The sequence below is a fragment of the Pan troglodytes genome, chromosome 13 (assembly GCF_028858775.2).
Source record: "Pan troglodytes isolate AG18354 chromosome 13, NHGRI_mPanTro3-v2.0_pri, whole genome shotgun sequence".
NCBI lineage: Eukaryota > Metazoa > Chordata > Mammalia > Primates > Hominidae > Pan > Pan troglodytes.
The window spans coordinates 115732739-115750064 of NC_072411.2; the positions used below are offsets into that span (position 1 = coordinate 115732739).

The 17326-nt window shown below is 35.0% G+C and overlaps 1 protein-coding gene across 8 annotated transcripts in view; it reads left to right on the forward strand.

The window, feature by feature from the left end:
* SPAG16 (sperm associated antigen 16) overlaps positions 1-17326 on the forward strand; it is a 1140172-nt gene that overhangs the window by 207109 nt on the left and 915737 nt on the right. For all 8 annotated transcript variants that reach the window (XM_001148592.5, XM_054679316.2, XM_016950433.4 and 5 more), the window contains one exon: positions 2392-2519. In XM_001148592.5, coding sequence (XP_001148592.1) covers positions 2392-2519 — 128 coding nt within the window. The remainder of the gene's footprint in view (positions 1-2391; positions 2520-17326) is intronic.

Sequence of the window (17326 nt, forward strand, 5' to 3'; positions counted from 1 at the left end):
GGGTTTTGCCGCTCTCGATGTAAATCTTTTTTTAAATAGTTGTTCAGTTATCATTATATTTTACTATTTTATTAGCTCTACTAAGTAGGCAGCAGGACCTAGTTGATTAGGTCTTATTAAATACCTCTTTCTATGATTATTGGTTTAACAATGCTTATAAAAATTGCTGTGTTTATGGTTTCAGATATTTTCATGAAGTTCAAACAACTATATAAGACTGGATTTGGATCCATCTTGCTATATTTTCTAACATAGTAATTTACCCTTCCCCTATTTCCAACCCAAGCATCATCATTAAAATAAAATACCAGCAAAACAGTAGAAAAATAGGCAATCAGCATAAATATGCAATTCAGAAAAAATGAAGTAAAGCAAATAAATAACAAATATAAAAATGTTTAACTTAATTATATATGAATTGGCAATAATTTTTTCCATAGGCTTTTTATTTTACAGATATAATATAGTATATATGTTCATTATTTATATTGACCTAGGTGTTACTTCTTTTAGAATGTAAGCTCCATAAGGGAGAGAATTTTGTCTATTTTGTTTAGTGATATATTAAAATAACTGAAACTGGTGCCTGTCATAAAATCGACACTCAATAATAAATATTATTCAAAGGAAATAACTATTGAAAGAATGGATTTTTTAAAGTGCATGTGTGTATGCACGTGTGTGTATACGCCATTAACAAAGATATGGTGAATTGCACACAGTACTACGTGACTGGCAGCAGTATAATTGGTACAGCTTTTCTAAAAAGCAGTCTGTGAAAAGGTATCATGTTTTTCTCAAATATTTATTCTATTTGAATTATTTACACTTCTAGTACTATGCTTTAAGGAAATACTTAGTGAAGTGCAGATTTATAGACCAAAAACTCTGTTCATAACATTGATAACCATAAGAGAGAGAAAAATCACTGAATAAGTAAAATGTGGCATTCATCATTCCTTCAAAACAGACTAAATGATGTGAAAATGCAGCAATGATAAATGAAAAACGAGAGAAGACAATAGAGCGTGGTTCCAATTTTGTAAAAATTGAGAGAGAAAGATGGAAAAAAATTAAGTAATTAAACCACAGTGTTAATAGTAATTATAACTGGGTGGTGAGACTAAGCGAGCTTTTAAGTTTTTGTAGAATTATGAAATGCAGAAAATTTCTATACGAATATGTACTACTTTGTTAATTAGAAATATATTATTTCACGCCAGAGGCGGTGCTCACGTCTGTAATCCCACCACTTTGGGAGGCCAAGGCGGGCGGATCACCTGAGGTAGGGAGTTTGAGACCAGCCTGGCCAATATGGTGAAAACCGTCTACTAAAAATACAAAAAATTACCCGGGCGTGGTGGCACGCTCCTGTAGTCCCAGCTACGCAAGAGGCTGAGGCACGGGAATAGCCTGAATCCGGAAGGCGGAGGTTGCAGTGAGCCAAGATCCCGCCACTGCAATCCATCCTGGGCAACAAAGCGAGACTCCGTCTCAAAAACGAAAAAAAAAAAAAAAAAGATTTTTCATGCCTAAAATAATGTTTGAGATAAATAATTTTTGAATAAGTAAATGGGTGCAAAAATTCATGATATGAGCCTTCTCTCAGAGCAATTTTAAAGAATTAGCTGTAAGGGGATTCATAACTTCTTTTTTTGAGTACAGTTAAGCAATTACTCTATCCTTCATTATGTGTTGAGTGCTTATTTGTAGCATGTCTTTTTTCCACTGAGGAAGGACTACTTTCTCATGGACTGAAAATGCTCTTTGATCTGTAGCTATGGTTTGCTTGGTGGAGAGGGCGGTGACCAAGAAATGACAGATGTGGATTCTAATATATGTGATTTGACAGGATTAATAGAAATGGTTTACTTTCAGTAAGTGTTTTTAAATTAGTCCTGTGTCCTTAGATTTAAAAAGAAAATCATAATCAATCAATTAGCAAATGTTAACTTTGTTACCCAATGAAAGTGTTTTTAGTCGGCCATTTATAGGGGACAAAAGGGGCATAAGAATTGCAGACTTTCGACTGCTGACATTACTGTTGGGCCTGGAAAGCTTATTTAAAAAAAGACAATTAACCAATAATATATGACAATGCTATATTGTGCTTCATTGGAATTCAAATAGGGAGTATTTTCAAGTAATTTTTAACATGTAACATGAGGCTTAGAATTGAAATTGGTTATATAAATTGATATTTGCCTTATTTAAAATTTTATCTTTTTAAATATTTTCTCAAAACTAAAATTGGAAATGAAGGACTTCATGTAAATTCTGGGCAAATATAATTATAATGTTTATGTTGTAATTTAATATTAAATCAGAGTATCAACCTGTGCAGTGATTTTGATATTTAACGCAGAGCTCTTGTTTAATTTTTTTCTCTAGGATTCAGAATTTCCCATAGATATGCAACCAAATCCAAACCTGAATGTTTCTAAAGAAAGTCTTTCTCCAGCAAAATTTGACTACAAGCTGAAAAACATTTTTAGACTCCATGAACTTCCAGTGAGCTGGTAGGATTTTTGATGTTTTATTAATACTTTTGAGATTTTATTTTCATGTCAAAATTTTAATGCTCCTACAGCCATTCATGGTTGAAATGGTTTGCTTTTAGCCTTTCAAAATTGCTACTCATAGCAGTGAAAGAATCTGCTTATAGTAGCTGTAAGAATCTTAAAAGTAATTGGTTTAAGCACTTGGTGGCAGTACAGACTAAGTGCACTATTGTGTATTTTATTATAGAGGTTGGAGTAAAAATGCACAAATCATTTTTAGAGAAGTTTCTAGGATTACTTTAAAGATAGGATCTCAGAAACTATACATTTCATTTGTTTATTTTACTCACCAATTTTACCAATGTACTTTTTCCCCATTAATAAGTTCTTTTTACTTGTTTGTTATGAGGACTGTAATTTTGTGAACTATAATTACATAGGTTTAAAGATGAGACTTAGTATTACTCAACATTTATTGAAATAAATTGTTTTATGAATCTGCGTATTTATATTCATACACATTTATTTTAAATCTTATAAAATGGAGAGTATTTTTATTCAAAATTAAAAAAAATCTGTAGAAAATATGCATATATAAACCTTATAATTCCATGGTACATTTACATTTCATTAAGTGGCCAGCTTTTGTTGATAATCATGGATACATCATTTTAATTATGGTTTAGTTTATATAAGTAACATTATTTTCTTGCATTTGGTCATAGAGTCCCAAATTTATGTAATTGTTCTTCAAGAAATCTAAGACTTATATAAAAATATATGGCATTTGTTTCGTAATTGCTCCTATTATACTTAAGGAGGACTAATGACTCAGAAGAGACATTAACCACTCTTTAACACATATATTTTACCTATAGTGAGTATTTTTTTTTCATTTGCAAAGCTTCCTCTGCTCTTGATGACCATATGGCATGTGCAATCTACTTCCTAAACCCCATTTGTTTGATTATTTCCTCATAGCAAGAATATTGTCTATGGTATATGTCGTGAGAACATAGCACATATGAATACTTCTGTCATAACCAAAAGCAATAGGTGAATGAATTGAAAAGGTCTGTTAGTAAAGGGAACCATAAAAATGATACATTTATACCTTAGTGTTCTATTTCAATGTAAAACAAGTGCCTGTACATTCATATGCTAGTCTTTTGATGTAAGGTCATGACTTTTTCTTATATGTCTATTGTTTGGAATTTACACAATATTTCTTACCTAAGCCATGCCAATAATGCATCTTCTACAATTTTAATTTGTCATTTCTTTTATCTAAAATAAGAACTTCAGACAACTTCAGATGATCTCCCCACCTTTTTGTAACATTAATTTAATTTTCATTGACAGTAATTCTGTTTATCCTTCTCATATTTCATCACCATAACTAATGTTTATACTACAATAACAAACACAACTGGCTTATAAACAGGTTTAGGACCAAACTCTTGGGACTCTTTACAATCATGAACCTTGGCTGATGGGAGTGGCCAATGCTGGTCTACTTGTGTGATTGGAGAGCTCTGAGCAGTTGGGGTTCAGTGAGTGCAGCTTGTGTGTTTTGTGGAGATAATGGAACGTGTTAGTCAATACAGCAATTAAGTGGATGTTAAGGGAAAAGCTTCTATTAAATGAAAATGTGGAGAAGAAACAGAGGGAAACATTTAGCTCTCAGTCAAAGGCAAAATATGGATTTCAGCTTAATTTATTTCCAGCCTTTGGAAAGACAGCTGTCCTGATTACTACTACTGCAACTCAAGGAATAATGGTTTTGTAACAATCTTCACTAGTTAGCCTATTAGGAGGGAAGGCTGTCACATTATTAGTTTATTAGTAGAAAAATAAATCGGTAAAGGAAAAATAATCACTAGTCTCTTAGAGTAACATACCTCAGTGGAAGATTAAGTTGTGACTTTGGGACAACTTACTTACATGGGACACTTTTTGCCTGTCTACTTCATTTCCAATTGGTCTCATTTTCTGCTTCCTTATACTACTATTTCTTATTTTGCTGTGTGTGTTTGTCACTCTCCCAAACACATGGCAAAAGTAGTAGTTTATTCTGCTACTTCTTTCTCTGTACTCTCATTCTATACTACCAATCCTTAACTAGACATAATATAAAACTCAATTTAAAATTGTTAGTGTTTCTCAAATAGTTTCATAATCTGTGTTCTTAATTTTAAAACCAGTGGCCGGGTGTGGTGGCTCATGCCTGTAATCCCAGCACTTTGGGAGGCTGAGGTGGGCAGATCACTAGGTCAGATTGAGACCATCCTGGCTAACACAGTGAAACCCTGTCTCTACTAAAAATACAAAAAATTAGCTGGGCGTGGTGGTGGGTGCCTGTAGTCCCAGCTACTCGGGAGGCTGAGGCAGGAGAATGGCGTGAACCCGGGAGGCGGAGCTTGCAGTGAGCCAAGATCGTGCCACTGCCCTCCAGCCTAGGCGACAGAGTGAGACTCTGTCTCAAAAAACAAAAAACAAAAACCAAAAGAAAACAGATACCACCCCCTCTACAGACATACACATACAGAATCTTAGTAAGTCTGCAATACAGTGTTTATTGACCCAATTATATACTTTTTTAAGGAAAAAAGAAAGTTTTTTTTTTTTTGTGCTTGGGGACTATGTATTTTTAAAATTTATTTTTGTTTTTCATTTGCCATCAGTGGAAGGAAAGTTCTTCAGCTATGGTGTGTAGGTTTCTTAACTTCAGAAATATAGCAGTAAAAGTAATGACAATGATAATGGAAATAATATCAATAACAATGCTTTGCTAAGCCTCTGTAAGTGCCAGGATTCAGCTGCTGTATACACACACTATGTCTGACCTTTGTATTTCTATAAGGCAGTTATTATTTTTCTCTCTCTCTTTCCTTTCTCCTTCTCTGTCACATACATATACGAGACTCAGACACCTTGCGAATCACAAAGAAAGAATTTGTGTCAGATCTGGTTAACCCAAAGGCAAACTACAAAATAGTGAATAAGCCACGCATTATTTTAAATAAACAAAATGAAAAAAAATCTCTGCTTTTATAGTTGGGCATACAATTTTGCCAGTAATACACAACAATATGACCTATGATTTGGGCAAAATGCATGACAAGCACGACCTAGGATAATTGCTATAAACTTAAATATTAAAATAAGTAGTTAGATTGTGTTTAAGTGCAGAATAATTACGTTTTTTTCCCCTCTGGAAAAACAGATTTATCAAAATGTGTTTTTATAATGTTTTTCTAACAAGGTCATAATAAAATAAATGCATATTAAAATCCAGGTAATTTAAAAATCATTGATGTATTACTAGTTTGCATTTTCATAGAGTATGGTTTCATAGGCCAAAGAACCAGACAGATTTAAATTAAATTAGTTTAGAGAGTTTTTAAGCTCTGATTTAGGTAGATGTCTTTCTTCTACTCTTACACGATGCTTCCCATCAGCCTAGAACATGTCTTCCAGTGACTGCCACTAGTTGTTTGTTTGTTTGTTTTGTTTTTTGAGATGGAGTCTCGCTCTCTTGCCCAGACTGGAGCGCAGTGGTGTGATCTCCGCTCACTGCAGACTCCGATTCCCAGGTTCAAGGGATTCTCCTGCCTCAGCCTCCTGAGTAGCTGGGACCACAGGCGCCCGCCACCACACCTGGCTAATTTTTGTATTTTTAGAAGAGACAGGGTTTCACCATTGTGGCCAAGTTGTTTAAAAATTTTTTTTTCTTATCCAGAGAACTCCCCATCAAACCTATGCTGTTTCCTCATATCCTGCTCATTGTCTCTAAGGAGGCTGACAAAAGTGCGGACTGAATTAATAGCCTCCACTTGTCCTTGCCATTCTCCCCTGCCATCGGGTTCTCTTCCTTTCCTCTCCTGAAACTGCTCTTGCCAGTCATTAGCCACTCCCCGTGTCCACCACCAGTCATCACTCACTCATTCTCATTTTCTTCACCTCTGACCACTCCTGCTTTTCCTCTCCTGACTCCTATTATTTGCATGATTCTAGTTTTCCTGCTGACTCCCAGGCTCATATCCTTCTCAGCATCTTCAGTGAGCTGCTCCTCTCTGGCCAGATTTCTGGTTGATAGGTTGGCCCTAGACTCAACTTTATAGCTTCATCTTTTCACTCTCATTTGCAGGTGGCCTCTTCCATTCTCTGGCTTTAAATACTTTCCATATGGTGGTGTCTCCACCATGATGTCTCTCCTGAGCTTGAATATCTAATAGGTTTCTCCAAATTTTCATCTGTCCAAAAAATAACTTTGGTTTTCCCCCAAAAGACCTAATCTTCTTATCTCCCTCATTTTTGCAAACGTACCAAATCTGTGTGAACTTACTCAAGCTAAAAGCCTAGGAGTCATTTTAATTCCTCATTCCCTCACCCTGCAATTCCCACCATTAAATCTACCAGAAAGTCTGATAGGTCTTTCCTCCAGAATATATTAATTTTTTCCCCACTTCTTTCTATCTGTATTACTATGGTCATTTCTCATACTCTTGCAAAAGCCTCCTAATTTACCCTGTCTTACCCCACAATAATTCACTCATGTCACAATAGCCAAACATATTTTTAAAATGTAAATCAGATCATCAGATTTCCTGCTTTAAATACAATGATGTCTTCCCCTTGTTGAAAAAATAAAACCCAAACTTATTACTGTGTGGCCTTTGCAAGATGAGACTCTTGCCTACCTCCTTGGCTGCATGCTCTCCCACTCTCCCTTGCCCTATCCCCTCAATTACACCAGTCTTCTCACTATTCTGCAAACATGCCACACTTATTCCTACTCCAAGGTCTTTCCACTACCTTCTCCACAGACTCGCAGTATTACTTCTCCAGTTTTTACATGTCTAGCTCATTCTAACCTCTCTTAGCTCAAATGTTACCTCCTCAGAGAGGCAGTGCCTGAAAAATGTAGCTAATATTTTTACTCCTCACTCCCTTAGTCACTTTCAGTCCTTTCATTCTACTTTATTTCATTCGTGGTTCTCAGTAGGCATGCAGTGTTTTCCTAGTTTATGTGTGGCAGAGATGGGTAGATGCTCACCAATCCAGTTTCCTCTTCTCTGAGCCCATTGGGAGATTATATCTTCAGTTTGGAATTGAACTTGGGAATTTGGCCATGTGCCTAAAAATGACCAAAGGCAGTGCATATCACTTCCAGACCTAACCCCTAAGACTTCCAGTGGGATTCACTGTTGACTTTGAAAGTTCTAAGACATGTGATAGAAGAAGCATGGTTCCCTGAAACATTTGTTGGTCGTAGAGTTCTCCAAACTTTATCAAGCTTTAATCCTCCAGACTAATGAGCTATCTCTTTGTGAAATTAGATGTTAGGCCACATATGATAAATGAATTTTAAAATTAAAAAGATTGAAGAGATTTTCACATTCACTCATTCACACAAAATAATGTTATTGAACACGTGTCAGGCACTACTCTGGGCAGTTAACTAACTAGACAAAAATCTGTTCTGAGGGAGATTACATTGATTGAAGGAAGAGGTAATAAGCCAATAGTGAACACATGCTGTATTTGATGGCCATAAATGCTGTAGAAAAACATAAAGTGAGACAGAGGGAAACTGAGTGTAGGATGAATTCAGTTTTAAAGAGAGTGACCGGGACTTTTCTTGAGAAAGTGATATGTAAGGGAAACCTGAAGCAGGTGATTAAGTGAGACATGTGGAGCACTAGGAAGAAAATTAGAGTCAGAGAGAACAGCAAATGCAAAGCCCTTGAGGTGGGAGCATATCCAAAATACTGTGGGAACAGCAAGGGGTCCAGCATGGACAGAATAAGTGACCTTGGAGAATAGGAGGGGGAATATAAAGTTATGTACTTGGGGATCAAAGAGCCTGTGACTTAGGGCCTTATAAATCATGGTAAAGAGGACTTTGAATTTTAATCTGAGAATGTTAGGAAGGTATTAGAGGATTTTGAACAGAAGAATTACACAGTTTTACATACATAGAAACAAGGTGTCTGTAACTGCTGTGAGGAAATTATACTGTTATAGGGGTCAAGAATAGAAGCTGGTAGACTAGTTAGCAACTATTTCAGTAATCCAAGAAAATTATAAGGTTTCCTGGAGTAAGTTGACAGTGATATAGAGGCTAATGAATAGTCAGATTTTCATTATTTTTTTGATAGGAGAGTCGACAGGATTTTCTGTTGGGCTGGTTGTGGAGTGAAAGAAAGAATTTAAGAATGATTCCAAGGTTTTTGGCCTGAGAACAGGAAGAATAGAGTGACCATTAATTTATATGGGGAAGACTAAGGGAGGAATAGGTTTGAACAGGTTTGACATGTTAAACGATTGATGGTAATTAGACTTCTAAGTGAACTTAGATATACATAGGACACCTTGGACTGTGCTGTGAACAAAGTTCATAACTGTGTATGCTGCCTAGTGAACATGTTCATGTCAGTACTATTCCTTGTATTTTAATTGAAACAGACACCAGAAATAAAGTTACTAAGTAGCTTTTACTGTGAAAATATGGGCATTATAGAAATGTAACTTTTGGAAAACATATAATTTAATTATTATATATGGATATGTATAATATAATATAAGCTTTAAGTATAAAGCTTAAGTACTTAATTATATATATCCATATATACATATCCATATATATAATGCTTGAGTACTTAATTATATATATCCATATATAAACTATATTAATTAAATTATATGTTTTCAAGAGAATATTAGTTATATTTTAAAATGTGAGTTTTGAAATTAAATATCTTGAAAATAATTATAGATATTTATTTTTCCAATGGATATTTAGAATAAGCTTAAATTATTTTGTAATTTTTATGTTTACATCCCATCAAAACAAACAAACAATATATTAGAGCAAAGTCTATATTTAAATTTTGCATTTCTAAGAGAAAGAACTTATACTCCATTTAGCTTCAAGAAAATTCCCCTTAGGAAGGTGATAATTACATACAATTGAAACACTTGTGATCATTACTTATAAGTATTTTACAGAATAATTTAAAATATTTTCTATAATATAAAGATACAGTCTGCTAGTTTTACAGTTTATTATCAAAGTACTAAGGTATTCAGCTATCTTCTATTAAATAATAATAGTTATGCCATTAAATTTTAAGAAGAAAGGTGTACAATATACAGCAAATATAAACATTCATTTTAATGAGCTATTTATCTTTTTGGGGTGTGTTCTATGAATAAATACATTATCTAATTAGTAGATTCAATTTTCGATTTATTTCAGATTGTCTTTAGAGCCATTGCATGTGTTTGTCTTCAACTTTAAAGTAAGTTTGTTTAGACATTGGGTTTTAAAACCTGAGCAGCTATCATCTTCCAGAAGGTGTTCTACCTTGTTTTTTTTTATGGTCAACTCACAGCCAAAATTATGGAAAGGCTTTATCATTGGTCACAGATGATGCACAGAGCATTTTCAATTCCAGTGTTTCATAGACTCGGTGATAGACCGACAGTTGCCCTCCTGGGACTGTAAACATTTTTCATTCTCTTTTAATTATCTAGATCTATATTAATAACCACAGTGACCTATAAGAAGGCATTGTTGGACATACTATAATTATATATAGCAATTATATGTAGTGCCAACAATACATAAAAATCCCACCCTTTAACTACGGTTGGTAAGAAATGAAACTATGCTTTTCTGCCTTAGGATATAGTTTCAGCTTTTGAAAAATTAAGACATTCCATTTTTACATAAAACTTTTTCTGAAGTATATTATTATGGTAAGGCAGGTCTATTTCCATGGACTGACAATACATTAAGAATATTCCAATAAATATAGAAAGCATCTCTCACTCCAGCTTCCTCCTTAGCTACATACTGGTATTTCCTATTACATACTGTATAACAGAAAGAGAAATGCAAGTTCAAAGCAAAGGTTAATCTTTGTAATGCAGAATGTCAGAGAAGATGGTTTAGAACAAGTACCAATATATCTCTTGTTCTCTTTGAAAATTTATTTAGTATTTCAAACTATATTATATTCACACATGTACTCATTATTCTGTTTAAATAATTAAAGGTGGCAAGACATGGTGAAGTATGAGCAATCAGTAGTTTTGATTTAGGTGAAGCACCCATCAAGTAATGGCAGTAGTAATTGCCACTTGCCAATGTCTTGGCAAGTTGAGGTGAAACCAATGTCTTTAGTCCATGTTAAAGTCAATGCATGTGGAATGGTATCCCATAATTGACTTACTTATTTTTTTATGATGAATGGGTTGTAAACATCAGTGCTTGTGTCATAGATCTAAATCTTAAACCAATTTTGGCAATTTCTTATAGGGCCATGACTAGAGAATGATATTGTCATATTGGTTTATATCATTAAATTTTTCATTTTAAAAGTGCTTTTATAGTCTAATAGAAAGTAATAAAACTTTTATTAGATTTATACACCAAACATATAAAACAATATTGATGCTCTGATTTCAATTTTTAAACTCCTGATATTATCCCAAGCTGCAATGACTGTTCATTCAGAGTACCTCATGAAATAGGACATTTCAACTTGCATGTCTTGTGAGCACCTCAAATTTAGCAGGTCTCAATACCAGCTCTCCTTTTTCATCATTTTCCTCATCTCCATGCTCACCAACTTTCTCCCATTTTATTTAATGTTATTATCATCCATATGGTCACCTAAGATGACCTGTGAGTTTTTTTAACATCCTCTTTACCACTTATTTATCACATGCAATCCATCACTTAAGCCTGTGTATTTTATGTCCAAAATGAGTTGTTCAGTCATTCACGTCTGTCAAAGACCATCATCTGTCACTTAGGCTTCCCCAGCAGTTTCCCATGGTCTGCCTCCAGTCACTCCTCCAACTTGAATTTATCCTTCCTACTGCCATCATAGTAGTCTTTCTAAAATAGAGATCCAATATCTTATTTCTGCTTTAAAATCTTTATTTTTCAAGCCCTTAAGACACATTTGGCTCTTCCCTATGTAGCTCTAACCAATTTTTTTTTCTAGTTCTATTGTGTCCTTTCCTTCTGCACCCCTTATGCTCTATATTCAATGAAATCCCTTCATGTGTTCATGCATTGGCTCATGTTCCTTTGACCATTATGTCTGTTACCTCCTTTTTCCACTTGCAAATATTCAAGCAACCTAAAGTATGTTTCTATACTATACTAGAGCTCCTTTCTGTTCTCTTGATACTAGGTACATAACATAGAAAATGCATAATACAGGGGTGCATAGAACAGATCCTATGGATTCCAATGATTTATTTTTGTGTCTGTGTCTCCCAACACCACAGTAAGGACTCTTGAGAGCACAGATCATATCTTGTCACTGTGAATAGTCCCTGACAGATAGGAAGTGACTTACTATATGTTGAAAGAATGAATGCATGACTTAAGTTATTATGAGTGCCTATAGTTCTATAGCCAGGTTTTTCAACATACTGTGTATTATCTACTTATAACCTGGCTATCACCAGCTGTCACCCTCTCTTTTAAAATTTATTTAGCTTGAATGTCAAGAAATTTATATGAATGCCTGTGGTATAATTATCATAACCATAACTGGCATTCTCTGTGCATATAGGGTAGCTATAAACACTACTCTCGTAATAATTAGAGTTACTTCTGTCATATGCTCATGACCAAATTCTCTTGCCCTTTTCAGAAGGCACAAAAGAGGATCCCTTTTTTTCAGCCTGGCTTATTCGCTCAGAATTCTAGGTTTCTTACTCTTGCTTGTCTGTTTTCTCAACAGTCATCCCCCAATTCTCATACGGACTTTCTTGTCCCTGTTTCCAGACACTGGTTTCTTTAGTATTCCTAAGACTTTCACTGGATTCTTGAATCTTCTGCTTTTTCCTCATCTATTTGGCCTTCTTGATTCTAAATTTTGACAGCCGGTTAACCTTTAAACTTGAGCTTGCTAAACTGACACCTGGGTTTTCACTCCATAATCTCCCAGTTCTATTCTTTAACTGTCCAATCAGATTCTCTTGGCACCTGTATTTCATATCATTCTCCATTTGGGGAGTGAGGATACACCTGACAAACCCACAGAATGCTTTCATGGGGAAACCCAGTAACAAATATAAATTTAGAGTATATTGTGTATTCTGGATTGAATCCATGGGCTTAGGACTTTTCAATTGATGAAGAGTATATGAAAGGAAAACTAGGCATTTCAGGTACATTTGATATATGAATGTCACAGATATGGAGTAAAATGTAGTCAAAATCTCCTCCCTTTTTCAATAAGACCACCAATAGGAGGAAGATAATTGATTTGGTCAAGGCCAAGAATATAATTGGGTCATATCGCTAAAACTTGCAACTTTATGTGAGAGGAGAAAAGTGGTCTTGAATCGAGAAAAACCCAGTTATTTCCCCTTGGTTTTCTTCACTCATTCAATAGTTGTATACTCAATTCCTACCTTGTGTTCTAAACATTAGGAATTAAATGGTAAGTGAGAGAGAGAGACAGAGATTTATTTCTGTGCTTCTTTTTAACAACCTAGAGATCCAATTATTGACTGTGGGCCTAGAAGAAAAGGACAGAGAACGACCAATGTTATTTTAGGCCTTAGAGTGGGGTGGTAGGTAATAGGTTGAAGGAGTCCAGCTGTCATATTTGAGAGCGGAGATAAACTAGTTTGAATTTACCCAGAGTTCTTTTTGCATATTTTCTTCAGAAGGAATTAAAAGGTGCCCGAGCAAGGACTTGGGCCTCCTAGTGTCCAAACAGCTCTAGCCCCTAATCACGGCAAAGCAATATCAGGAAAGGGATAAGAAAGTTGAAACTGTGTAGGTCATGAGTAACGAGATAATATGTTTTATGGTATACAAACACATGGGTAATTCTTGGTGAGGGTAGAGACCGTTCCCAGAGGGGAAAAAGTACCTGTATATTTCTAATCTCCTATCCAAGTACTCACCAGGTCTAACCCTGGTTAGCTTCCAAGTTTTGACAAGTTAGGGCATGTTGAGTGTGGAATGGCCATGGACTGCACATTCCTGATCTCAATAGGGAATTCTAGACTAAATCTTTTAAGGTAACTTGTTTCTGCAATAATTCTTGCAGATGCCATTGACAAGTTTTATAACTTTCATTTTGTTATGTTAAATTGGGCTAATAACAACTTCTCAAGAAGTCTAACAAATTGTTGATATTAGGTATCATTTTCCTTGCTTTAGTAATAATATTGAACATTTATTAAGCTGATAATATTAACTGCCTGAGAAATTGTGATCTAGGAATAGAAAGAATTTACCTGCTTTTGTTTTACACTTATGCTTAAGGAAACTGAAATGACAGCACTTGGTGAAAAAAAATATACGTCTATGTCCAAATTTTCTAGCTTTTCTTCCTAATATTTTCTTATGCAAAACACTATCAGGGAACTGACATGATAATGCCAGCAATTCTCTTCAGAGGAAGCTGAATTAGTATGTCTTAAGACCTGCTCTGTGTATTTAAACAGAATGATTGGGAAATAACTACTGTAATTTCTTAGTGATAATTTTGAGACTTTTTCTCCTTCTGTGAAAATGTTGTAGTACATTTAAGTCTAGTTGTTTATTACATGACAATAGAGTATACTTTTCCTTTTTGTGCTTGGCAGAGAATGTACATTTATTTGTGATGTTTATCTAGATATTAAAAATAGATATTGGACTTACTATATACTAAAGCTTAGTTGTTCTAGAAAAGTAATTTTATTGATTTTAATCTTTACTGCTAGTCATATTGCTATTTACTTATTTTTCTTTTTAAAAAACAAGCCAACAAAAAATTCCTGAAAATTGTTAATTAACAGATTTAGATACTGAATTAGCCCAATCAAATGATGTCTTAGTCTATTAACCAAAGTGGTTTAAGAATTACATACATTTATTTTTATTTAGCTATTTCCAAAGTGATTTTTTAATTTAAATAGGGGCTTTTATTCTGGAATAGGACATAGTAAGTAAAATCTTTAAAAAAAATTCAAACGTTGTATCTTTGTTGTTGTTGCTGTGCTTTTTTGAGACAGAATCTCATCCTGTCACTCAAGCTGGAGAGCAGTGGCATGAAGAGGGCTCAGTGCAGCCTGGACCCCCAGGGATCAAGCAGTCCTCCTGTCTCAGCCTCCCCTGTAGCTGAGACCACTGGCGTGCACCAGCTATTTAAAAAAAGTTTTTTTTCTGTAGAGATGGGGTCTTGCCATGTTTCCCAGGGTGATCTTAAATTCCTGGGCTCAAGCGATTCTTCTGCCTCAGCCTCCCAAATTGCTAGTATTACAGGCATGAGCCACTGCACCTGTCTCAAAAGTTCCTTTTTATACAAGGAACCACATTTATAAATAAAAATATTTTATTTTTTATTTGTTCACCCTACTATAAAGTCATTTAGATGAAAGTAGAAACTTTGAAATAATAGGCTAAATAAAAATGTGATTTATGAATTAGTTTATGAATTTCTATTAAGAGATCAGCAAACAGTTATGCTTAAATCTTGGATGATGCTACCACAATGATGATCACAATGAACATTTTTTGAAAAGTTGAACCAATCACGTTAAAGGCTTTTCACATAATTTCTCATTTAATCCTATGAACAATTCTTTAATATGGTACTATTATTCATCCATTTTACAGAGGAGTATATAGCAGTTGCCCACTTTCCCATCTGAATATCTGAATCTCCTACTGGCTATCAACTTCTTTGGGAAAGAACTGGCTCTTCTTTACATATTCTAGCATGGTATAGCTTATGACAACATAGTTGGCACTTAAAACACAGTGACTTGATGAATGAATGAGTTCCTAGGAAACAGTGAGTCTGCATTTTCTAGTCAAGTCGTATGTACAACAGAAGGGTCAAATATAGGTGAGTTTTAAAGACTCTTCTTAATAAGTATGAGTTAGCCAGTTTCTCAACCTTAGACATTTACCCTTGATTCCCATCTATATATCATGAAAATTTAATAGTACCGATTACTATGTATCTGTTTATGTATCTTGGACTTTTGGAAGTCCACAAAACATTCTAATATCTAATATTGTTTCACCTCCCCCATGAATCAATTTTTTGCCTCTGTTGGGGCAGCTTTGCTCTGATTGAGAATATATGAGTTAAGCAATGGGTGAAGACGCTGAAATGTTGATTTCCTCAGAAAGGAGGGATGTAGGGTTTTGCTCTTTGCCTACCTTCTTTATGTGCCTCACCATCTTGTTTTCACAGTGCTTCCTTTTAGATCTCTTTATGACATTGCCATAAAAGGTCATGTTGGCATATTACCTTAAAATACTGAAAAGGTACCATTTTAGAAGAACATTTGATGATGAAGTGAAGCAACAGCCCCATTGCTCCTCACCACCCCTCATGCCCTTCAGGTCTGATTTAGCCTGTAATGTGACTTCAATATTTTAAGGTGAGATCAACCTTTTCTTTTTGGAGAGGTATTCATAAAAAGGCTAATGACCCACTTGTGCTCATAAGGAATGACACAGGGAAACCTGGGGGACAAAGCTACCAACTTTTCTTCTTTGGAGGAAATTTTCCCTTAGCTTAGCACTATCCTTAAAAATAAATCATTAAACAAGAACAATTTTGTGACAAGGAATAAAGGGAAATTGGTAAATGAAAGTGAAATGGTAAAATACAGAGGTTTAAGAGTTTAAAATTAAATAAATTAAAATGTGGAAATGTAACCGGACCCAGGTTCAGCTCCTCACCACTTGAAAGCCAAACACAGGAGGTGAGGGTCAGTGGGAGGAAAAGCAGGTTTTAATTGGAGAGCCAGCAAACGGAGAACATGGTGAACTAGTACTCTAAAATACCATCTTAAATTTTACAGTTTACCGTAGGATTTTTTAAGGGGAACTTTGTATGGCAGACATGTGGGAGTGGTGCAGGGTGCAGGGTCTGCGTGTCTTGTTCTCGTGGCTATCTTGTGAGTTATTGCTGGTCTGGAAGTCTGATTGGCATTATCTTCACTCTCCCCTATAGTGGTGGAATGATTGTTTGTGACTCTTGCTAAGCGGGAAGGACTATGCAGGGGCTCCATGCCTGGTTTGTAGCAAGATTAGATTCTGGAATTTCTTAAGCAAGAACATAATTAGATTAGCATGCATTGCCAGAGGGCAGTGTGTAGAGAGGGAAGGAAAGAAGAAGTGAAAGTGGAGGGAAGGAAGAAAAAGAAAGAGGGTGATATTTAAAACCTGGGTCCCTGGTTATGGTAATAAAACAAAACTCTTTAAATTTTAATCAGGGACACACTTTAAGAAATAAAGATTAAAGGTATTAAAATAAAAGAAATTGAGAGGTTAAAAACCTGAAAGTAGAAGGCAGCAAATAAAAAAGTTGAACTTGAGGGCAAAAAAATTATTTTTAGTTTAAAAATAAAGACAACTAGGGATTTCTTTATATGCCTAGTAAACAAAAATATATTAGAAGATAAAGAAGGCTTGTTGGAAATAGGGAGACTAAAGATAAAAGAAGTAAGGATCCACTTGAAGTTTGAAAAGGGGGCAATTCAAAACAACTAGCAAGAATTAAAGCAATTGGAAACCATAAAATAATGGCAAGCTGCTAGGCTATAAAACTGTATGTTCTGTGAAGATGTAAGAAAGAAAATACGGTGGAAAATGGGGAAAAAAGGGGAAGTGTATAAAAGCTCCAAGCTGTAATCAAGTGAGGTTGAATTCTGGCTAAATGTCCCTGTGGAGATGTGCAAAATGCATACATTTATAGGAGCCCATTTACTTTCACCTGATCTTAGGCCCTGCCTGTCAGTGTGCCACAGACTTGCCCAGATTGGCAAAAAAT